Source organism: Odocoileus virginianus, chromosome 1 (assembly GCF_023699985.2).
Source record: "Odocoileus virginianus isolate 20LAN1187 ecotype Illinois chromosome 1, Ovbor_1.2, whole genome shotgun sequence".
In the NCBI taxonomy this organism is placed as follows: domain Eukaryota; kingdom Metazoa; phylum Chordata; class Mammalia; order Artiodactyla; family Cervidae; genus Odocoileus; species Odocoileus virginianus.
Window position 1 is genome coordinate 15753863 of NC_069674.1, and position 21651 is coordinate 15775513.

General features: G+C 42.0%; 1 protein-coding gene across 1 annotated transcript in view; it reads left to right on the forward strand.

Moving 5' to 3' along the window:
• Positions 1 to 410: 410 nt before the first annotated feature.
• The window catches only part of ZC3HAV1 (zinc finger CCCH-type containing, antiviral 1), a 55600-nt gene continuing 34359 nt past the window's right edge, over positions 411 to 21651 (forward strand). Inside the window, exon 1 of the mRNA XM_020878271.2 lies at positions 411 to 1213. Coding sequence (XP_020733930.2) covers positions 906 to 1213 — 308 coding nt within the window. The 5' untranslated portion in view covers positions 411 to 905. The remainder of the gene's footprint in view (positions 1214 to 21651) is intronic.

A 21651-nucleotide genomic window follows, 5' to 3' on the forward strand; every position in this document is an offset into this window, starting at 1 on the left:
TTTGCTCAGATTACTTCCTGAAGGAGAGTGAGGATAATACCATCTAATTCGTGGAGCTGTGAAGATTCACTGATGCTGAAGCTAAAGCTCCAATATTCTGGCCACTTGATGCGAAGAGCTGACTCACTGGAAAAGACCCTCATGCTGGGAAAGATTGAAGGCAGGAGGACAGAGAGGAGACAGAGGACGAGATGGTTGGATGGCATCACCGACTCGATGGACATGAGTTTGGGCAAACTCCAGGAAATGGTGAAGGACAGGGAAGCCTGGCCGGCTGCAGCCCATGTGGTCACAAAGAATCGGACTGAGCAACCGAACAACAAACAACTAATACCGGAGGCAGGGCGCGGGGCTCAGAGCAGGCGCTCTCTTGGGTCCGTTCTTTCCGGGGATGGGTGGGGTAGAGAACAGCGGGCTCCTCAAGAGGGCTCCCAAGACTCGCGTCATTCGCCGCTTCGTCTGTCTTATAAAAGCTCTGCCAGAGCCCAGAGGTTATTTTTTTCCCCCTCTTTTAGTTTCTCTTTCCGAAGAAGCCTCTCGGCGCCCAGCTGGGGAATCTGAGCCTCCAGGAGACTGGAGACGAGGGGGCAGCCGTCCGGTGGTCTCCACGGTCGCCTGCAGACAAGCTCTCACTTGTTCGCTCCCTTTGCACGAGGTGGCCGTCGCGATCGGCTTTGGCTCTGACGCAGGGACCGGGGTCGGTGAGATCTGGCCTCTCGACCCGAGCTTTTCGGAAACCGAAACCGCCCGGCTCGGCTAACGGGCGGCGGACAGCGCACGCTCGCTCGCTGTCCCCGGGCGCGCCCAGCCCGCGCGGCGCCCGCCCCCCGCCCCGGGGACTCTAGTAAGTTTCGATTCTCCCAGCAGCCGAGTCCCGCGCGGAGGTCAGGCCGGTGCAGCGCGCCATGGCGGACCCCGGGGTGTGCAGCTTCATCACCAAGATCCTGTGCGCCCACGGGGGGCGCATGGCCCTGGAAGCGCTGCTCCGCGAGATGCAGCTCTCCGAGGCGCAGCTCTGCGAGGTGCTGGAGGAGGCCGGGCCCGACCGCTTCGTGGTGTTGGAGATGGGCGGCAAGGAAGGGGTCACCCGGTCCGTGGTGGCCACCACTCGAGCCCGGGTCTGCCGTCGCAAGTACTGCAACAAACCCTGCGGGAACCTGCATCTCTGCAAGCTCAACCTGCTGGGCCGGTGCCACTATTCGCAGTCGGAGCGGTGAGTGCCCTGAGCGGGAGGGGCGGCTCCCCCGGGTCCCGGCTCTGGGAGGACCGCGGCTGCTGCTCTGGGAGGGGCGCGCCCTCGCTGGGACCGCGCGCCCTATGCCTCCGCCTAGCTTCTCGCGGAGCCCGCGCTTCTTCTCTTGGAGGTTTCCTCCCTTCCAGCGCCGTCGGACCTTTCCTCCAATATGGCTAGGGCGCTATTGCCCCGGTGAAGACTAACGATGAACTTCCCACTTCCATAAGGGTCTGTCTGCAATGCGGATAACCCGGGTTTGATCCCTGGGTCGGGAAGATCCCCTGGAGGAGGGCATGGCAACCCCCTCCAGTACTCCTGCCAGAGGACCCTGGAGGGGCTACAGTCCACGGAGTCACAAAGAGTCGGACACGACTGAGCAGCTAACACTTTCGCTTTTCTCTCAAGAATAAAGTTCTTTGGGGCATGCCAGTTTCTAGAGGGTTTGGAGGCAGGTTTGGGAAAAACCGAGAATGCCTCCACTCTCTGGAAACTAGAGTCTCTCCCTCTCGGCTACCTTACCCGCTAGGGGTTTTTGTGTGGTCTTCCCAGACCCCCAGGCGCGCCTGACCCGCGGGATCTGTCTCCATCTCGGCGCCTGAGGGGCTCTGCTTGGCCCTTCATTCCTAGCCGCCTCTCTCCCCTCTCTCATTATCCCTTTTCTGATATCTGAGTCTAGACCGCTCCACCGGACCAGAATGGTCCTATTCAAGGTTACCAAAGATGGGTCCGCTCAGAGATCCTTCCTCGTGGTCGCCACGGTGGCCTGCACTTTTGGCCAACCACCCTTTGACCAAACCACTCTTGGGACCACTCTGAGACAGTGCTGCAGTATCTCCCTGGCAGCCGCTTCTGTGTTTTCACTTGTTTTGTCTCCTGAATATAGTGTGCCCCAACGTTTGGGTTAACCCTTTTGATGGACCTGTCTTCCATTTCTCTCCCCGAAAGCCCTGACTCCATTGGGTTCCGTTGTCACATCTACAAAGATGGCTCCCTTGTGTACTTCCCCAGGCCTTTAGTAGACTCTAGGTTCTTCATCTCCAGGTGTCTGAGAAGTATCTGCTTCTAGATATCCTGCCAATTTGAGTCAAACCCATTTTCTTTCCCCCAGGGCAGGGTTTCTGACACTCCCCTCAACCTCTTCTTCCTCCTTCACCTTACCTTAACCATTAATCAGTAAGTCCTTTCATTGAGCACTCCTAAGCCTTCCCTATTTCATACTTTTCAATCTCACTTCTAAATGAATGTCTTGTTGAATTAGTGAATGATTGTCTCTGACCACATTATTTCTCCCCATCTTTCCTATCTGTATGTACTTCCGCTGAATTGTTTTTCTTGATGTAGCCCTTGTCACACTTCCTGCCTCCTTAAAAGCTTTTAGTGGTGTCTTAGTGTCCAAAATGGTGGTCTTCAAACTTTTCAGCCCGCACATATTCACCAAGAACTTTAGATTTCTCACTCCCAATATTTGTGTGATAAAACATACAAGACAGAGGTTGTAAATGGATGAGATTAGATGATTTTTTTTTAATTCGTTGAGCAGAATTTTCAAAATACACTCCATTGTTTTTAAAAAGAAATATTTATTATGTTGCGAGGCAACAATTTGAAAGTCTGTTTCTGAGTTTTAGGAAGGTATGAGTTTGGAAGAAGTCATCTAAGTCAGCAACAGATGAAACCAGGAAGGGGGAAAAGAGGGTAGAGATTAAGACCAAAAAAAAAAAAAAAGGAAGGAACATTCTAGTGCTCTACCAAATAACAACAGGGATGAAAGGCTTTGTGGTCTTTTCTGTTTTGTTGTGAAAAATTCTTCACCAGTTAGTGCTGGCTTTTAGTTTTAAATACATAGGCTTCTTGTCTTTACAATTTTTTTTACTATGAGTATTTTCAACATACACTAAAGTAGAGAAGAGAAAATGATGAACCCCTATGTACCCATAGTTTCAACAGTTTTCAAAGTAAGGCCAGTCTTGGCTCATTTATTCTCCCCTTCCCATCCCTATTCCCAACACCAACGTGTTATTTTAAGCCAAATGCCAGAGTTTAGTTGCTTTGTAAATACTCTAGTATCTCCACTAGTATCTCCAAAGATGAAGGACTCTATTAATATAACTGCAGTGTAGTGATCACTTTTTATACAATTATAATTTTAATATCATAAAATATCCAGTTGGTTTTCAAATTTCTCTGACTGCCATATATTCAGACTTGCATTTACAGGAAATAAAACCTGTGCAGACATAATCCATAATCATTTTAATGTTGCAATATATCTAATATATTTGAAACTTAGTTTTATTACACACAGTACATTTAGAAACTTTAGTTTGTTGCTTTATAATTATTATTCTTTGTTGTTTGAAACATCAAAACTGTTTTAAGTTCATAAGTTGGTTAGTTGACCTGCACTTTTCTATATTTTAAAGGGGGAATAGTATGTTCTATATAAATAATATGATCTGTAGGAATAATTTAGTTTATGCAAGTTTGGGTGGATTTTCTGGAGAATTAATGAAAGTCTTTTTTCTTTTTTTAGTTGAGTGATAAAGTCTTATTTCTTAAATGTATTGATCTAGTCATATTTTAAAATTGTTTTTATATAATTTTTGAGTTTGAGGATTAAAAAATTTTAAGCCATTAATGTAAATCATGTCCTCATAATAAGGACCATTGGGAGAATTCTTTTTCTTTTGCCTCAAAGCCTAGAAAATATATTATTCCCCCCAAGTATGTTTTAAAATATTCTCCTTTTCTTAGCAACTTATAAAACCTCATCTTCTAAAAGATGGGTTTGACACAAGGGAGTCTAAGGGCTTTCTTTGTGGATTACAGGGTGATGGACTCTGTTGACCAATTGATGCCCATGTTGAGATTACCATTCAGTTCAGTAACTGTTCTCTTTTTGTATGAGGACTTTTTGCCTTTTGCTGGACTTATAAATTTTCCTCTGTATTACTATTATTTATAGATTGGATTTCTCCTATAAATTCTGCAGTTCTAGTCTTTTCTTTTAAATTGGTTTTAGTTAGACATTTTAGTTGATGACAGGGCTTGCTTCATCGTTGGAAAATAGTTTAGGTCCTTTGTTGTGGATATTTCTTTTTGCTTTGCTGAAACAGACACCCACATGTGGAGTTCTAATCTCAGTTCTGACACAAGTAATAACCACCATGTGTTGAACAAATAACTGTACCAAGCACTATGATAAGCACTTCAGAGATGGTATCCAAGTCAGTCTCTGTCTTGACTCTTGAGGTAGGTGTTGTGAACTCCATCTAAATGTTAGGAACTTCCCTGGTGGCTCAAATGGTAAAAATCTGCCTGCAATGCAGGAGGCCCAGGTTTGATCCCTGGTCCCTGGAAGATCCCCTGGAGAAGAAAATGTCAACCCACTCCAGTATCTTTGCCTGGAGAATCACATGGCAGAGGAGCCTGCAGGGCTGTGGGCCACGGGGTCGCAGAGTCAGACGCGACTGAGTGACTAAGTTTCAGTTTCAGTTTAATGTAAGGAAACTCAGGCCTAGACTGTTTAGAATTTTACCAAAGGTCACATAGCAGCTAGCTGACAAAGTTAGTGTTGAACCCAGATCCACAGAACATCTTCTTTTTTAAAAAACATTTATTTATTTACTTTGACTGCAGTGGGTCTTAGTTGCGGCTTTTGGGATCTTAGCTCCCTGACCAAGGATCAAACCCAGGCCCCCTGTACTGGGAGCACAGCGTCTTAGCCATTGGACCACCAGGGGAGTCCCCTGTAGGACTTAACTCAGCTACTGGCATTGTCAAGTAGCTCTAGGAAGGGTGATCGTTCATTAATTCAGGTTCAAGGCATTTGTTTGGAAGCATGGTTTCTGTTTAACTGTTTAAACCAGGCTCTCCGAGTGCCTTCAACTAGCTTTGCGGTTTCTGCTGCTGTGGGTGTATCCTCTGGGCTCTTCCTGTTTGTGTGACTTTCCTGTTTGCGTAATTGAAAACTTTGGGTGGGGGTGGGTAGATAGGAAGAGAAAGAATCGATTATTTCATAAATTAAAAAAAATGCAAAGAATAGTATAACAAGCATCAGAGTCTATATATTCTGAGTATATTACAAAAGCTACACTATATAAAACAATATATAGTACAGTAAGCTTGTAATTCACCTCTCAGTAAATATTTATGATTTTTCATCTTTGCTTCTTTTATTTTAAAATAAAAACCATAATATGCCTAAGGTTATTGTTTTTTTTCTCTTCCTTAGTCTCATTTACCTCTTTCCCCAGAAACAATCTCAGTCATGATTTTGGTGTGTGTCCATGATTTTAAAATTTCCTCTCCTCTATGTTTTTATTCATAGACAAAATGTAGTGTTGCTTTATGTGTTTTAGAATTTTTACTCTGTTATGTTTTGAAGATTGATTCATGCTGTTATAAGGATCTAGTTTATTCATCTTAACAGCTGTATAGCATTTCATCATATGATTTGTACCTATTCCTGTAATAATGGACATTTAGAATATTTCTAAGTTTTTGCTACAAAGAAGCATGCTGCCAGGAGGCTACTTGTCTCTTGGTGCTTATGGCAAAAGCTTCATCAAGGTATATCAGTGTGCTGTGGTGTACTTAGTCATTCAGTCATGTCCGACTCTTTGTGACCCCATGGACTGTAGCCCACCAGGCTCCACAGTCCGTGAAATTTCCCAGGTAAAAATACTGGAGTGGGTTGCCATTCCCATCTTCAGGGGAATCTTTCTGACCCAGGGATCGAACCTGGGTCTCCTGCATTACAGGTAGATTCTTTACCATCTGAACCATGGGGCCAATTTACGTTTTCATGTTTGGTAGTCTCACTTTCCTGATTTTATAGACAATTAGCACTTGGTATTATCAGACTTTTTCTTTTCTTTTCCTGTTAACTTTTTGACTGCACCATGCAGCTTGTGAGATAAAAATCTTAGTTCCCTGACCAGGCATTGAACCTGCAGCCCCTGCAATGGAAACACAGAGTCTTAACTGCTGGACTGCCAGGGAAGTCTCTCTCTTTTTTTTTTTTTAACTTTTTGACTGTACTTCGAAGCATGTGAGATCTTAGTTCCCTGACCAGGGACTGAACCGCTGCCCACACTTTGTGCTAATCTGAAGGGTATACAATCATATCTCATTGTTTTAATTTTAAAATTATTTTCTTATGAAAGTTTTTAATATGTGTTATTTATTTGCTTATGACACTATATGCATACAGTGAAATATGCTTCAGAAATAACATATTACCAGTTAAAAGCCCCAGAATTCTCACCTTTGATCAGTTCAGTCCAATCGCTCAGTCGTGTCCGACTCATGGCGACCCCGTGGACTGCAGCACGCCAGGCTTCTCTGTCCATCACCAACTTCCGGAGCTTGCTCAGACTCATGTCCATTGAGTCGGTGATGCCATGGGATGGTTGGATGGCATCATCTTTGATTATCTCTGCCATTTTAGAGGTGATAACTAGTGATAAACATAACAGCTTTAAGTATGATTGACTAATAAACATTGTGCATATTTCGGGTGTACAATGTAGTATTTTGATATATGTATACATTGTGTAGTGATTCCCTCAATCAAGCTGATTAACCTATTTATCACTTCATCTATTTACACCCATTTTTAAAAAGTTTATTTATTTATTTGGCTGCACTGGGATCTTAGTTGCAGCACATGGATCTTAGATCTTCATTGTGACACGTGAACTCTTAGTTGTGGCATGAGGGATTCTAGTTCCTTAACCGGGGACTAAACCAGGGCCCTGTAAATTGGGAGTGGGACATCTTAGCCACTGAGGCCATCAGGGAAGTCCTATTTACCCCCAGTTTTTAAAATGATGAGAACATTTAACAACAACTCTTAGCAAGTCTCAAGTATGCCGGTATTTATTATCAACCATGGTCACCATGCTATACCTTAGAGATCCAGAACTTCTTCATCTTACAGGTGAAAGTTTGTACCCTTTGACCGATGTCCCTCCTCCTCCACTCAAATCCCTGGCAGCTACCATTCTACTCTCATATTCAATGTGTGTGACTTTCTTAGATTCCGTATATAGGTGAGATCATGCAGTTTTTGTCTTTCTGTGTCTGGCTTATTTCATGTAGCATAAGGTCTTTTAGGTTCACACATGTCACAAATGGCAGTTTCCTTGTTTTTATGATTGAATAACGTTTCATTTTATACATCTAAACCATATTTTCTTTATCCACGCATCTGCGGATGCTCACTCAGGTTGTTTTCATGTCTTGGCTATTGTGAATAATGAGGCGATCAACTCGGGAGTGCAGATATTTCTTCAAGATAATGATTTCATTTCCTTTGGATATACACCCAGCAGTGAGACTGCTGGATCATATGTTATTCTATTTTTAATTTTTTGAGGAACTCCATTACATTTTCCATAATGGCCATACCAGTTTACAATCCCACAACACGGTTCTGCGTTTGATATTTATTTTCCCCACGTTTATTGTCTTTCTACACATGTATTTATTTCTAAGCAATAGTTAGGATTGTTTTGCCTGTTTTCAAGGCTGTAGATTACATCAGTGATTGGGTATGCAAATATTGGCTTTATTTCGTCTTGTTTGCACAGTGTAATGTTTGAGACTCACTCTTGCTAACAAAGCCCTGTTTCTATACCACCTTGCGACCTGGGCAAGACAAATTTCTGCCCTGTGCCCTCTGCTGTATGGTCCTAGTTCTAGCCCAAGCGTATACCTAGTCACCTTTTGAGGAGTCGGTGGAGTTAAGGAATCGTGCTCATCTAGACCCTGTAACCTCCCTCCAGGGCCCTCTCCCGCCCCCTCATCGTTCTAGACTATGCTGTGGTTTCCAGAACCCTAGAATTCCCAAGCCCATTTCCAGGGCCTGAGTGGGCCTCTTCCCTGGGTCTTCCGCCATGCGGAAGGAATTTGGATGTTCAGGCTGGCATGTTCATTGCCTCTGTCTGATGGCACTAGCAATGTGGGACAGAGCCTGATGGGGAGAAGAGAAGTGATGGGCTGGAGGTGGGATCCAGGGCTGACTTTCTTCATTCTACTGTTAATATATTCTATCACAGAACTCAAAGGAGTCTGAGCATTCTAAATTTGAACTTGGCCTTCCAGGTCATTATGAAAGTGCATTTGTCAAGATAGGAAGAGGGAACATATTTTATTGAACCATTTCTTAGCTTGATTAATTACTTCTAAGTGTTTAGGTACTTGAGTCCTGGATTGGAAAGATTCCCTGGAGAAGGAAATAGCAACCCACTCCAGTATTGTTGCCTGGGAAATCCTGTGGACCGAGGAACCTGGCGGGCTACAGTCTGTGGGGGTCACAAAAGAGTCAGACACGATTAGCAACTAAACAACAACAACACTGGCCTCCAAACCCCATCATTTTAAGAGAGGGACTGCTCTAGTTCTTTCTTTTATAAACAATTGCTTTCTTTTGTACAAATGTGCACTATTTATGTATCGATTTTTTTGTTATTAAAATAGAGGTTGTTTTCAGTTTTTTGTTATTATAAACTAATAATTTAGAATATCTTTCTTTGTGTACACATGGAAGAATTACCTAGGTATCTAGTAGCAGAATTCCCATGCTTAAGTTTTAGGGGCCAATACCAAATCTCCAGGTGTGCATACCAAGTTTTAGTCCCACCAGAAAAATATGAACGTTCCTTTGTTTCATATCCTTGCCAATTGATGTCATCAGCCTTTTACAAATTGTGCCAATACAAGGAATGTGAAGTTGTACCTCATTATAGTTTCGACTGTTTATATATTGTTAGTCTCTAGCACTTTAAAGTCATACTGCTTGTTTCAAAATTTTTCTTAAAATTTTATGCAATTTTAAAAAGTTTCTTTCCCTTTATAGTTATTACAAAATATTGGCTCCGTTCCTCATTTTGTACAATGTATCCTTGAGCCTATCTTACACTTAATAGTTTGTATCTCCCACTGCTACATTGCTCCTCCCCCAACCCCCACGGGAAACCACTTGTTTGTTCTCTCTATATCTGCGAGTCTGCTTCTTGTTATATTCACTGTTTGTTGTATTTTTTTAGATTCATATATATGTGATATCATACAGTACTTTTCTTTCTCTGTCTGACTTATTTCACTTAGTGTAAAGTCCTCCAAGTCTTTCTGTGTTTCTGCAAATGGCAAAATTTTGTTCTTTTTTATGGCTGAGTAGCATTCCATTGTAGTATTCCAAAGTATACTAAATGTTCTTTATCTATCTGTCTGTTGATGGACTCTTTGGCTGCGTCCATAACTTGGCAATTGTAAATAGTGCTTCTAAATACTGGGTATGTGTCCTTTTAAATTGGTGTTTTTGCTTTTTTCAGATATATACCCAGTAGTGGAATTAATAGATCATGTGGTAGTTTTTATTCTTAGTTTTCTGAGATACCTCCATACTATTCTCCACAATGCTTGCACATTCCCACCAACAGTGTATGAGGGTTCCATTTTCTCCACATCCTTGCCAACATTTGTTGTTTGTGTTCTTTTTGATGATAACCATTCTGACAGGTGTGAAGTGCTATCTCATTGTGATTTTGATTTGCATTTCCCTGATAATTAGTGATGCTGAGAATTTTTTCATGTGTTTGTTGGCTACTGTATTTCCTCCTTTGAAAAATGTCTATTCAGCTCTGCCCATTTTTAAATTGTTTGATTTTGCTTTGATGTTGAGTTGTATGAGCTGTTTATATATGTTGGATATTATATACACTGGCCATTAATCCCTTATTGGTCATAGCGTTTGCAAATATTCTTTCCTATTCAGTAGGTTGTCTTTTCATTTTGTCGATGGTTTCCTTTGCTGTGCAAAATCTTTTCCATTTAATTAGGTCCCATTTGTTACTTTTTGCATTCATTCCCTTTGCTTCAAGAGACAGAGCCAAGAAAAATATTGCTATGGCCTAATGCTTGTTTTTTAAGTTTGTCTTATGTGGTATCTGATTCTTGGAAGTTGGTTCTTATTTTCATTTTTCTTTTTCTGTCCTCTTAGCAATCTATTTTTGCCTGTAATCGCTTTTATTGCATTTTATTTTTTATTGTAAACTGTACAGTTCAATGGCAGTAAGTACATTCATGATGTTGTGCAACCATCTCCACTTTCTGGTTCCAGAACATTTTCATCATCCCCCAAAGAAACCCCACACCCATCCATGGGCACACCTCATTCTTTCCTCTCCACAGCCTCTGGTAACCTCTAATCCACTTTCTGTTTGCATGGATTTGGCTGTTTTGGAAGTTTCCTATAAATGGAATCATACAATATTTTCCCTATTGTATCTGGCTTCTTTCACTTAGCATAATGTCTTCACAGTTTGCCATTTACTTCTGCATGTTACATGTCTTTTGTTGGGGTATATACCCAGGAGGAATCTCCCTGAAAGTTCCCTTTGTTACTAATTGTGCTCTGTCCATGGAGTCTTCCTGAAATTTTAAATAAGTGACAAAAAAAAAGTATCTGATAACAAAATATTTTCTGCCTTTTACTTAATGTAGAGGTGACAGAATTAAACATTTAAGGTAAGTATAGATTTGTTTACATAAAAAGGTTCTAATTGGATTACTACTCCTGACCACATTTATTTCCAAATTGGTATCTGTGACCTTTGGGCTTCTCTGGTAGCTCAGACGGTAAAGAATCCACCTGCAATGTGGGAGTCTTGGGTTCGATCCCTGGGCTGGAAAGATCTCCTGGGGAAGGGAATGGCTATCCACTCCAGTATATTTTTGCCTGGGGAATCCCATGGACAGAAGAGCCTGGCGAGCTACAGTCCATGGGGTGACAAAAGAATCAGTGATCTTTACCTACAGACTACTTTATTTTTTTATTTTTTAAATTTTTTTCACTTATTTTTATTAGTTGGAGGCTAATCACTTTACAATAACACAGTGTGTCTTGTCATACATTGACATGAATCAGCCATGGATTTACATGTATTCCCCATCCCGATCTCCCCTCCCATCTCCCTCTCTACCCAATCCCTCTGGGTCTTCCCAGTGCACCAGGCCTGAGCACTTGTCTCATGCATCCAACCTGGGCTGGTGATCTGTTTCACCCTAGATAATGTACATGTTTCGATGCTTTTCTCTAGAAACATCCCACCCTTGCCTTCTTCCACAGAGTCCAAAAGTCTGTTCTGTACATCTGTGTCTCTTTTTCTGTTTTGCATAAGGGTTATCATTACCATCTTTCTAAATTCCATATATATGTGTTAGTATACTAGAATGTTCTTTATCTTTCTGTCTTACTTCACTCTGTATAATGGGCTCCAGTTTCATCCATCTCATTAGAACTGATTCAAATGAATTCTTTTTAATGGCTGAGTAATATTCCACAGTGTATATGTACCAGAGATTCCTTATCCATTTGTCTGCTGATGGGCATCTAGGTTGCTTCCATGTCCTGGCTATTATAAACAGTGCTGCGATGAACACTGGGGTGCATGTGTCTCTTTCAGATCTGGTTTCCTCGGTGTGTATGCCCAGAAGTGGTATTGCTGGGTCATATGGCAGTTCTATTTCCAGTTTTTAAGAAATGTCCACACTGTTCTCCATAGCGGCTGTACTAGTTTGCATTCCCACCAACAGTGTAAGGGGGTTCTCTTTTCTCCACACCCTCTCCAGCATTTATTGCTTGTAGACTTTTGGATAGCAGCCATCCTGACTGGCATGTAATGGTACCTCATTGTGGTTTTGATTTGCATTTCTCTGATCTGAGTGATCTTTTCATGTGTTGAGCATCTTTTCATGTGTTTGTCAGCCATGTCTTCTTTGGAGAAATGTCTGTTTAGTTCTTTGGCCCATTTTTTGATTGGGTCATTTATTTTTCTGGAATTGAGCTGCAGGATTTGCTTGTATATTTTTGAGATTAATCCTTTGTTGCTTCGTTTGCTATTATTTTCTCCCATTCTGAAGGCTGTCTTTTCACCTTGCTTATAGTTTCCTTTGTTGTGCAAAAGCTTTTAAGTTTCATTAGGTCCCATTTGTTTATTTTTGCTTTTATTTCCAATATTCTGGGAGGTAGGTCATAGAGGATCCTGCTGTGATTTATGTCGGAGAGTGTTTTGCCTATGTTCTCCTCTAGGAGTTTTATAGTTTCTGGTCTTACATTTAGATCTTTAATCCATTTTGAGTTTATTTTTGTGTATGGTGTTAGAAGGTGTTCTAGTTTCATTCTTTTACAAGTGGTTGACCAGTTTTCCCAGTACCACTTGTTAAAGAGGTCTTTTTTCCATTGTATATCCTTGCCTCCTTTGTCGAAGATAAGGTGTCCATAGGTTCATGGATTTATCTCTGGGCTTTCTATTCTGTTCCATTGATCTATATTTCTGTCTTTGTGCCAGTACCATACTGTCTTGATGACTGTTCTGAAGTCCGGCAGGTTGATTCCTCCTGTTCCATTCTTCTTTCTCAAGATTACTTTGGCTATTCGAGGTTTTTTGTATTTACATACAAATTGAGAAATTATTTGTTCTAGTTCTGTGAAAAATACCATTGGTAGCTTAATAGAGATTGCATTGAATCTATAGATTGCTTTGGGTAGTATAGCCATTTTGACAATATTGATTCTTCCAATCCATGAACATGGTATGTTTCTCCATCTGTTTGTGTCCTCTTTGATTTCTTTCATCAGTGTTTTATAGTTTTCTATGTGTAGGTCTTTTGCTTCTTTAGGTAGATATACTCCTAAGTATTTTATTCTTTTTGTTGCAATGGTGAATGGTATTGTTTCCTTAATTTCTCTTTCTGTTTTCTCATTGTTAGTGTATAGGAATGCAAGGGATTTCTGTGTGTTAATTTTATATCCTGCAACTTTACTATATTCATTGATTAGCTCTAGTAATTTTCTGGTAGAGTCTTTAGGGTTATCTATGTAGAGGATCATGTCATCTGCAAACAGTGAGAGTTTCACTTCTTTTCCTATCTGGATTCCTTTTACTTCTTTTTCTGCTCTGATTGCTGTGGCCAACACTTCCAAAACTATGTTGAATAGTAGTGGTGAGAGTGGGCACCCCTGTCTTGTTCCTGATTTTAGGGTAAATGCTTTCAATTTTTCACCATTGAAGGTAATGCTTGCTGTGGGTTTGTCATATATAGCTTTTATTATGTTGAGGAATGTTCCTTCTATTCCTGCTTTCTGGAGAGTTTTAATCATAAATGGGTGTTGAATTTTGTCAAAGGCTTTTTCTGCATCTATTGAGATAATCATATGGTTTTTATCTTTCAATTTGTTAATGTGGTGTATTACATTGATTGATTTGTGGATATTAAAGAATCCTTGCATTCCTGGGATAAAGCCCACTTGGTCATGGTGTATGATTTTTTAAATATGTTTTTGGATTCTGTTTGCTAGAATTTTGTCAAGGATTTTTGCATCTATGTTCATCAGTGATATTGGCCTGTAGTTTTCTTTTTTTGTGGCATCTTTGTCTGGTTTTGGAATTAGGGTGATGGTGGCCTCATAGAATGAGTTTGGAAGTTTACCTTCTTCTGCAATTTTCTCGAAGAGTTTGAGTAAGATAGGTGTTAGCTCTTCTCTAAATTTTTGGTAGAATTCAGCTGTGAAGCCATCTGGTCCTGGGCTTTTGTTTGCTGGAAGATTTCTGATTACAGTTTCGATTTCCTTGCTTGTGATGGCTCTGTTAAGATCTTCTATTTCTTCCTGGTTCAGTTTTGGAAAGTTATACTTTTCTAAGAATTTGTCCATTTCTTCCAAGTTGTCCATTTTATTGGCATAGAGCTGCTGGTAGTAGTCTCTTATGATCCTTTGTACATCAGTGTTGTCTGTTGTGATATCTCTATTTTCATTTCTAATTTTGTTAATTTGGTTCTTCTCCCTTTGTTTCTTAATGAGTCTTGCTAATGGTTTGTCAATTTTGTTTATTTTTTCAAAAAACCAGCTTTTAGCTTTGTTGATTTTTGCTCTGGTCTCTTTAGTTTCTTTTGCATTTATTTCTGCCCTAATTTTTAAGATTTCCTTCCTTCTACTAACCCTGGGGTTCTTCATTTCTTCCTTCTCTAGTTGCTTTAGGTGTAGAGTTAGGTTATTTATTTGACTTTTTTCTTGTTTCTTGAGGTAAGCCTGTAATGCTATGAACCTTCCCCTTAGCACTGCTTTTACAGTGTCCCATAGGTTTTGGGTTGTTGTGTTTTCATTTTCATTCATTTCTATGCATATTTTGATTTCTTTTTTGATTTCTTCTATGATTTGTTGGTTATTCAGAAGCATGTTATTTAGCCTCCATATGTTTGAATTTTTAACAATTTTTTTCCTGTAATTGAGATCTAATCTTACTGCACTGTGGTCAGAAAAGGTGACTGGAATGATTTCAATTTTTTTGAATTTACCAAGACTAGATTTATGGCCCAGGATGTGATCTGATCTGGAGAAGGTTCTGTGTGCACTTGAGAAAAAGGTGAAGTTGATTGTTTTGGGGTGAAATGTCCTATAGATATCAATTAGGTCTAGCTGGTCCATTGTGTCATTTAAAGTTTGTGTTTCCTTGTTGATTTTCTGTTTAGTTGATCTATCCATAGTTGTGAGTGGGGTATTAAAGCCTCCCACTATTATTGTGTTACTATTAATTTCCTCTTTCATACTCGTTAGTGTTTGCCTTACATATTGTCGTGCTCCTATGTTGGGTGCATATATATTTATAATTGTTATATCTTCTTCTTGAATTGATCCTTTGATCATTATGTAGTGTCCTTCTTTGTCTCTTTTCACATCCTTTATTTGAAAGTCTATTTTATCTGATATGAGTATTGCGACTCCTGCTTTCTTTTGGCCTCCGTTTGCGTGTAATATTTTTTTCCAGCCCTTCACTTTTAGTCTGTATGTGTCTCTTGTTTTGAGATGGGTCTCTTGTAGACAGCATATATAGGGGTCTTATTTTTGCATCCATTCAGCCAGTCTTTGTCTTTTGGTTGGGGCGTTCAACCCATTTACATTTAAGGTAATTATTGATAGGTATGGTCCCGTTGCCATTTACTTTGTTGTTTTGGGTTCACGTTTATACAACCTTTCTGTGTTTCCTGTCTAGAGAAGATCCTTTAGCACTTGTTGAAGAGCTGGTTTGGTGGTGCTGAATTCTCTCAGCTTTTGCTTGTCTGTAAAGCTTTTGAATTCTCCTTCATATCTGAATGAGATCCTTGCTGGGTACAGTAATCTAGGTTGTAGGTTATTCTCTTTCATTACTTTAAGTATGTCCTGCCATTCCCTTCTGGCCTGGAGGGTTTCTATTGATAGATCAGCTGTTATCCTTATCGGAATCCCTTTGTGTGTTATTTGTTGTTTCTCCCTTGCTGCTTTTAATACTTGTTCTTTGTGTTTAATCTTTGTTAATTTGATTAATATGTGTTTTGGGGTGTTTCGCCTTGGGTTTATCCTGTTTGGGACTCTCTGGGTTTCTTGGACTTGGGTGGCTATTTCATTCCCCACTTTAGGGAAGTTTTCAGTTATTATCTCTTCGAGTATTTTCTCATGGCCTTTCTTTTTGTCTTCTTCTTCTGGGACTCCTATGATTCGAATGTTGGGGCATTTCACATTGTCCCAGAGGCCCCTGAGGTTGTCCTCATTTCTTTTGATTCTTTTTTCTTTTTTCCTCTCTGCTTCATTTATTTCCACCATTTTATCTTCTACCTCACTTATCCTATCTTCTGTCTCCGTTATTCTACTCTTGGTTCCCTCCAGAGTGTTTTTGATCTCATTTATTGCATTATTCATTTTTAATTGACTCTTTTTTATTTCTTCTAGGTCTTTATTAAACATTTCTTGCATCTTTTCAATCTTTGTCTCCATGCTATTTATCTGTAACTCCATTTTGTTTTCAAGATTTTGGATCATTTTTATTATCATTATTCTAAATTCTTTTTCAGGTAGATTCCCTATCTCCTCCTCTTTTGTTTGACTTGGTGGGCATTTTTCATGTTCCTTTACCTGTTGGGTATTTCTCTGCCTTTTCATCTTGTTTAGGTTGCTGTGTCTGGAGTGGGCTTTCTGTGTTCTGGAGGTCTGTGGTTCCTTTTTATTGTGGAGGTTTCACTCAGTGGGTGGGGCTGGACTATTGGCTTGTCAAGGTTTCCTGGTTAGGGAAGCTTGCATCGGTGTTCTGGTGCGTGGAACTGGATTTCTTCTCTCTGGAGTGCAATGGAGTGCCCAGTAATGAGTTTTGAGATGGGTCTATGTGTTAGGTGTGACCTTGGGCAGCCTGTAAGTTGATGCTCAGGGCTATGTTCCTGTGTTGCTGGAGAATTTGCGTGGTATGTCTTGCTCTGAAACTTACTGGCTCTTGCGCGGTGGCTGGTTTCAGTGTAGGTATGGAGGCTTTTGGATGGTCTCTTATTACTTAATGTTCCGTGTAGTCAGGAGTTTTCTGGTGTTCGCAGGGTTTGGGCTTAAGTCTCCTGCCTCTGGATTTCAGTTTTATTCTTCCAGTAGTCTCAAGACTTCTCCAACTATACAGCACTGATAATAAAACTTCTAGGTTAATGGTGAAAAGATTCTCCACCATGATGGAAACCCAGAGAGGTTCACAGAGTTACATGAAAAAGAGGAGAGGGAAGAGGGAGATAGAGATGAGCAGGAGGAGAAAAAGGGGGACTCACGAGGAGAAAGACAGATCTACGCAGTTGTTTCTTCCCAAAGTGTTCTCCATAGCCCAGACATCCACAAAGATTCACAGAATTGGATTGGGAAGAGAAGAGGAAAGGAGGAAATAGAGGTGTTCTGAGGTAGAAAACGGAGAGTCAAAAGTGAGAGAGAGTTATCAACACATTCCTGAGTAAAAATGGGAACTGAATATTGGATTCTTAAATGTCCAAAGTTTATATCACACACTGAAAAGCACAGGTTAAAAATCTAGAGTAGAGGTTAGACTCTTAAAAATACAATATTAAAAACAAAAACAAAAACACAAAAAATGTTAGAAATATATATGAAGTTCGGTTTAAAAATAGGGCTTCTCTTTTTTTTTTTTTTGCAAGGTTATAGTGAAATGAAAATCAAAATTAAGGAGTAGTAGAGGAGTAATAGAGGACTTTAAAAGAAATTAAGAGAAAAAGAAAAAAGAAAAAAAAATTTTTTTTCATAATTAAGAAAATCATAAAAATATATGAAAATGAAAGTTAAGGAGTAATGGAGGAGTAATAGGGAATTTTAAAAGAAAATAAAAGAGAAAAAATAAAAAAGAAAAGAAAAGAAAAAAATTTTTTTAATTAAAAAAAAAGGTAATATATCTAGGAATTTCTCTGGAGCTGTTGCAGTCAGTGTGGGTTCGGTTCAGTTTCAGATAGCTCCTCATTCCAGCTTACACTTCTCGATATCTATAGGTCCTTTCTGGTGTAGTCGGTGTTCCCTACAGGGATTTTAATCTGTTGCACCAGTCCCTTCTGAAGCGGTTCTCTTTGTTTATTTGGCTTCTGTTTGCCGGTCTCTTCAGTGCCTAATTCCCGCCCTGACACAACTGGGCAGAGGTGGTCTCTGGTTCAGGTTCGCTAGTTCCGTAGCTCTGCAGGGAACTGGGGGCGCTGTTTTCCCCGTGTATGCTGTTCAGGCTCCCGGCTGCTATATGGAGCGGGCCCTGTGTTGCGTGCGGTTCCAGTTTTCGGGTGTTCCACAGAAGTGCGGCCTCGGGTGGGCCCGCGTTTTGTGCCTTCCCCGCCCAAGCGGCTCAGGCAGCCAGGAGCTTGACGGGCGCACTCTCCCGGGTGCGGTGCGCCTTCTCCCCTCTGTGGTCCCAGCCTCAGTTTCCGCCCGCGCCAGTCAGGTGCGTGCGCCCTGTGTTTAGCCGCGACCCTCCCGGCGGATGTCGACCATCCAGAATCTCAGGAAGTCTTTGGTTATATACTCAAGGCCTGTTTGCAGTGCGGTAGGGGATGTGGTCCTTGGGGCCGAGCCTGCCCCTTTCCCCTGCCCCCTGTCTCCAGCCTCCGGCGGGGCTGGGTTGGTCTGCAACCTGCGAGGTCTTCTCTGGACTTGCTCGGTCCCTTTGTTCTGCGAACGGCTGGCAGTGTGTTCGGGCCGGTTAATTTTCTCTCTCTCTTTTGCTGTCCCACAGTTTAAGTTGGTAACTCACAAAAGCTCCCTCCGATTGTCCTCAGGGCACTCAGGCCCGGTCCTTACCCTAAGCAATGCCACCTGCTCCTCTCCGTTCCACCCCCACTTGCTGGTGGTGGATGCGGGCGTCTGGGGTACTTTTCTGCTGGGAGTTGCTTTTAGGCATGTAATCTGTGGGTTTTATTTATTTTTGTCCCAGTTAGGTTGCACTCTGAGATTAGAAAACTTCCCCCAGACCCGCCATTGCGAGGGTTTCCTGGTGTTTGGAAACTTCCTCTATTAAGACTCCCTTCCCAGGACAGGTCTCCGTCCCTAGCTCTTTTGTCTCTCTTTTTATCTTTTATATTTTGTCCTACCTCCTTTCAAAGACAATGGATTGCTTTTCTGGGCGCCTGATGTCCTCAGCTAGCGATCAGAAGCTGTTTTGTGGAGTTTGCTCCGCGTTGAATTGTTCTTTCAATGAATTTGTAGGGGAGAAAGTGGTCTCCCCGTCCTATTCCTCCGCCATCTTGGCTCCTCCTCCTACAGACTACTTTAGAATTAGCAAGGTCCCAAGATGGTTTTAGAAAAGGAATAAAAGAAGAACTTCAGATCTCAAGTCCAATGAGAAATGAATTTAACCAAACGGGTATAAAAGTTGGACTCAGTTTGGGAGAAGAAAATGGAGACCTCATTCATGATTTTTGAATGCTTCCTCACTGAGAAGAAATTTTAATATGCTTCAGACCTAGGACTTACCTGGTGGTCCAGTGTTTAGGACTCCCGGCTTCCTCTGCAAGGGGGAGCTGGTTTGATCCCTGGTCAGGGAACTAAGATCCCACATGCTACATAGTACTTCCTGCTCTTCACTGTCTTCACTTGCTATGCTTTTTCTTGGTCCTGATGTGGACTTAGGGCAATGATGCCAAACTTTTGCTGCACATTGGAGTCACTTGAGGAATGTTTTATAGATACTGGTGCCCAGATCTTACCCCTGGACATTCTGATTTAATTGGTATAGGGTATGACTTGGGCATTGGGTTTTTTTAAAAGACCATGGGTGGGGCTTCCCTGGTGGCTCAGTGGTAAAGAAACTGCCTTGCCAATGCAGGGGACAGGTGTTCAATTCCCAGTCGGGGAAGATCCCACATGCCTTGGAGCAACTAAGCTTGCGCACTTCAACTATTGAGCCCGCACCCTAGAGCCTGTGCTTTACAACAAAATCAGCCACAGTAATGAGAAGCTCTCGCACCGCAACTCAAGAGCAGCACCTGTTCTCCGCAACTAGAGAAAAACCTGCACAGCAACCAAGACCCAGCACAGCCAAAATAAATAAATGAAATTATTTAAAAAAAAAAAAAAAAAAAGGCCACGGGTGGTTCTAATGGGCAGCAGAGTTTGAGAAGCCCCCTAATTAAAAGGACCAGAGAAGTAGGTCAACCTGGGGAGCTGGTCTAAAGTGTTGTGGCACCTGTATGGTTTGCCTTGCTTTTGGTACAGTTATAGATTACAGTCAGTTCCTCCGCCCCGCACCACTCCCCTTCTGGGAAACTTGGCCATCTGCACCTGGGGCTCACCACAGTCAGCAGAAGGGGTGCCTCTTCTTTGCACCCAGTGTACCCTGCGTAACACGGTTGCGGTTAAAGCAGACCGGTTCCTTCGGCTCCACCCTCTCCCTTCCTGCACGCTGGTCCTTAGACTGCTCCTGTGTTCTCCGCTGGTCTACTCTGGTTTTCCCCCACCCGACTAGGGGTTCCCGATGTGGTGAATCATTCCTGCCTCTAGTAACCAGCAATCAAGTCTCAAACGTCAGAGGTACAGTCATATAGAGAATAGGAGTCTCATGACTTGGACACGTTTCAGGGTTGGTTTGATTGACGCCATTTTATTCTGTAGACTAATGTTCTCTAGATTTTTATCTTTCACAAGCCTTGGTTTCTTTCTCGCCTGGCTGGCATTGTGGTGAGCTATTTCCTGTGTTCTACACAAACTGGCTAGCTCTTTGATTCTGTCCACCCTCCCCCCATGAGGTGTTGGGGAGCAAAGCAGGTGAAAGGAAGAGGTATTTTGATACAAACAATAGTTGAAAAACAAGACTCTCTAGAGAGTGGACGTGTGGACACAGTGGGGGAAGGAGAGATTGGGATGGATTAAGAGAAGCACTGACATATATACACGACCACGTGTCAATTCGATAGCTAGTGGGAAGCTGCTGTGTCACACAGGGAGCTCGGCTCAGGGCTCCGTGATGACTTCCAGGAGTGGTCTGGGAGTGGGGCTCAAGAAGGACATGCATGTGGCTGATTCAGGCTGTTATACAGCAGAAACTAACACAACACTGTAAAGCAATTGTATTCCAGTTAAAAAAACAAACTGGGGCTCCCCTGGTGGCTCAGTAATAAAGAGCAGGGATCTTCCTGCTCTGGGAAGATCCCACATTGCCTCAGAGCCCCTAAGCCCTTGTGCCTCAGCTATTGAGCCTGTGCTCTAGAGCCCATGAGCTGCAGCTACTGAAGCCTGGGCTCTCTAGAGTCTGTCTGTGCTCCACAACAAGAGAAACCACCTCATTAAGAACCCCCCACAACTAGAGAGTGGCTTCTGCTCACAAGTAGAGAAAAGCGCTCGCAGTAATGAAGACCTACACAGCCCCCTCAAAAAAGAGAGAAATAAAGTTATTTTAAAAAGTAAAAATAAACTAAAACCAAGACTCTCCATAAGGTTTTCTTTTTCTCATTGGTCTGGTTGTGGAGCCTATGGCTGACCCTATGTTTACTGATTTGTGAAGTGCCAGAGCTCACACGTGTGAATATCTAGTTCAGGAACCTAGCTTAGAATTTCATCCAACAGGTCCAACCAGCAATTCTCAGCCCTGACTGCACACTGAGATCATCTGGGGTCCCACCTCTTGTCAAATTAAATAACCATCTCTGAGGGCGTGGCCAGGCTTAGGTATTTCTCAGCACTGCCCAGTTGGTTATTATGTGTAGCCAGGGATGAGAACCTCTCTGCAGGCTAGACCTCATCTGTGGTTGGGGGAGCACTTACTGCCAGGGTTAAAATAACCTTTCATTCCGTGGCTGGAAGAAAAGAATGAAAAGCCTTGTTTTTAGGCTTTTGGCTTGAGATTCTTGAGAGACCTTCTTGCCTCTCCCAAGGCCATCTTCGCTCTTTTTAGAAAAATTATCATTTCCTATCCCAACTCATGCTGTTTGAAGTTTATCTGCTCCAAGGGCAGGCAGCCTTCTGCAAATGCTTGTTTCCCCCTGGGCAGCTCATAAGGGCTTGTGGGTGAGCTTTTTTCTGTGCTGGGAGGTGGGGAGTCCCATGGTGAGTCAAACCTTTGTTGGAGAAGGTCACCTTGAGCATG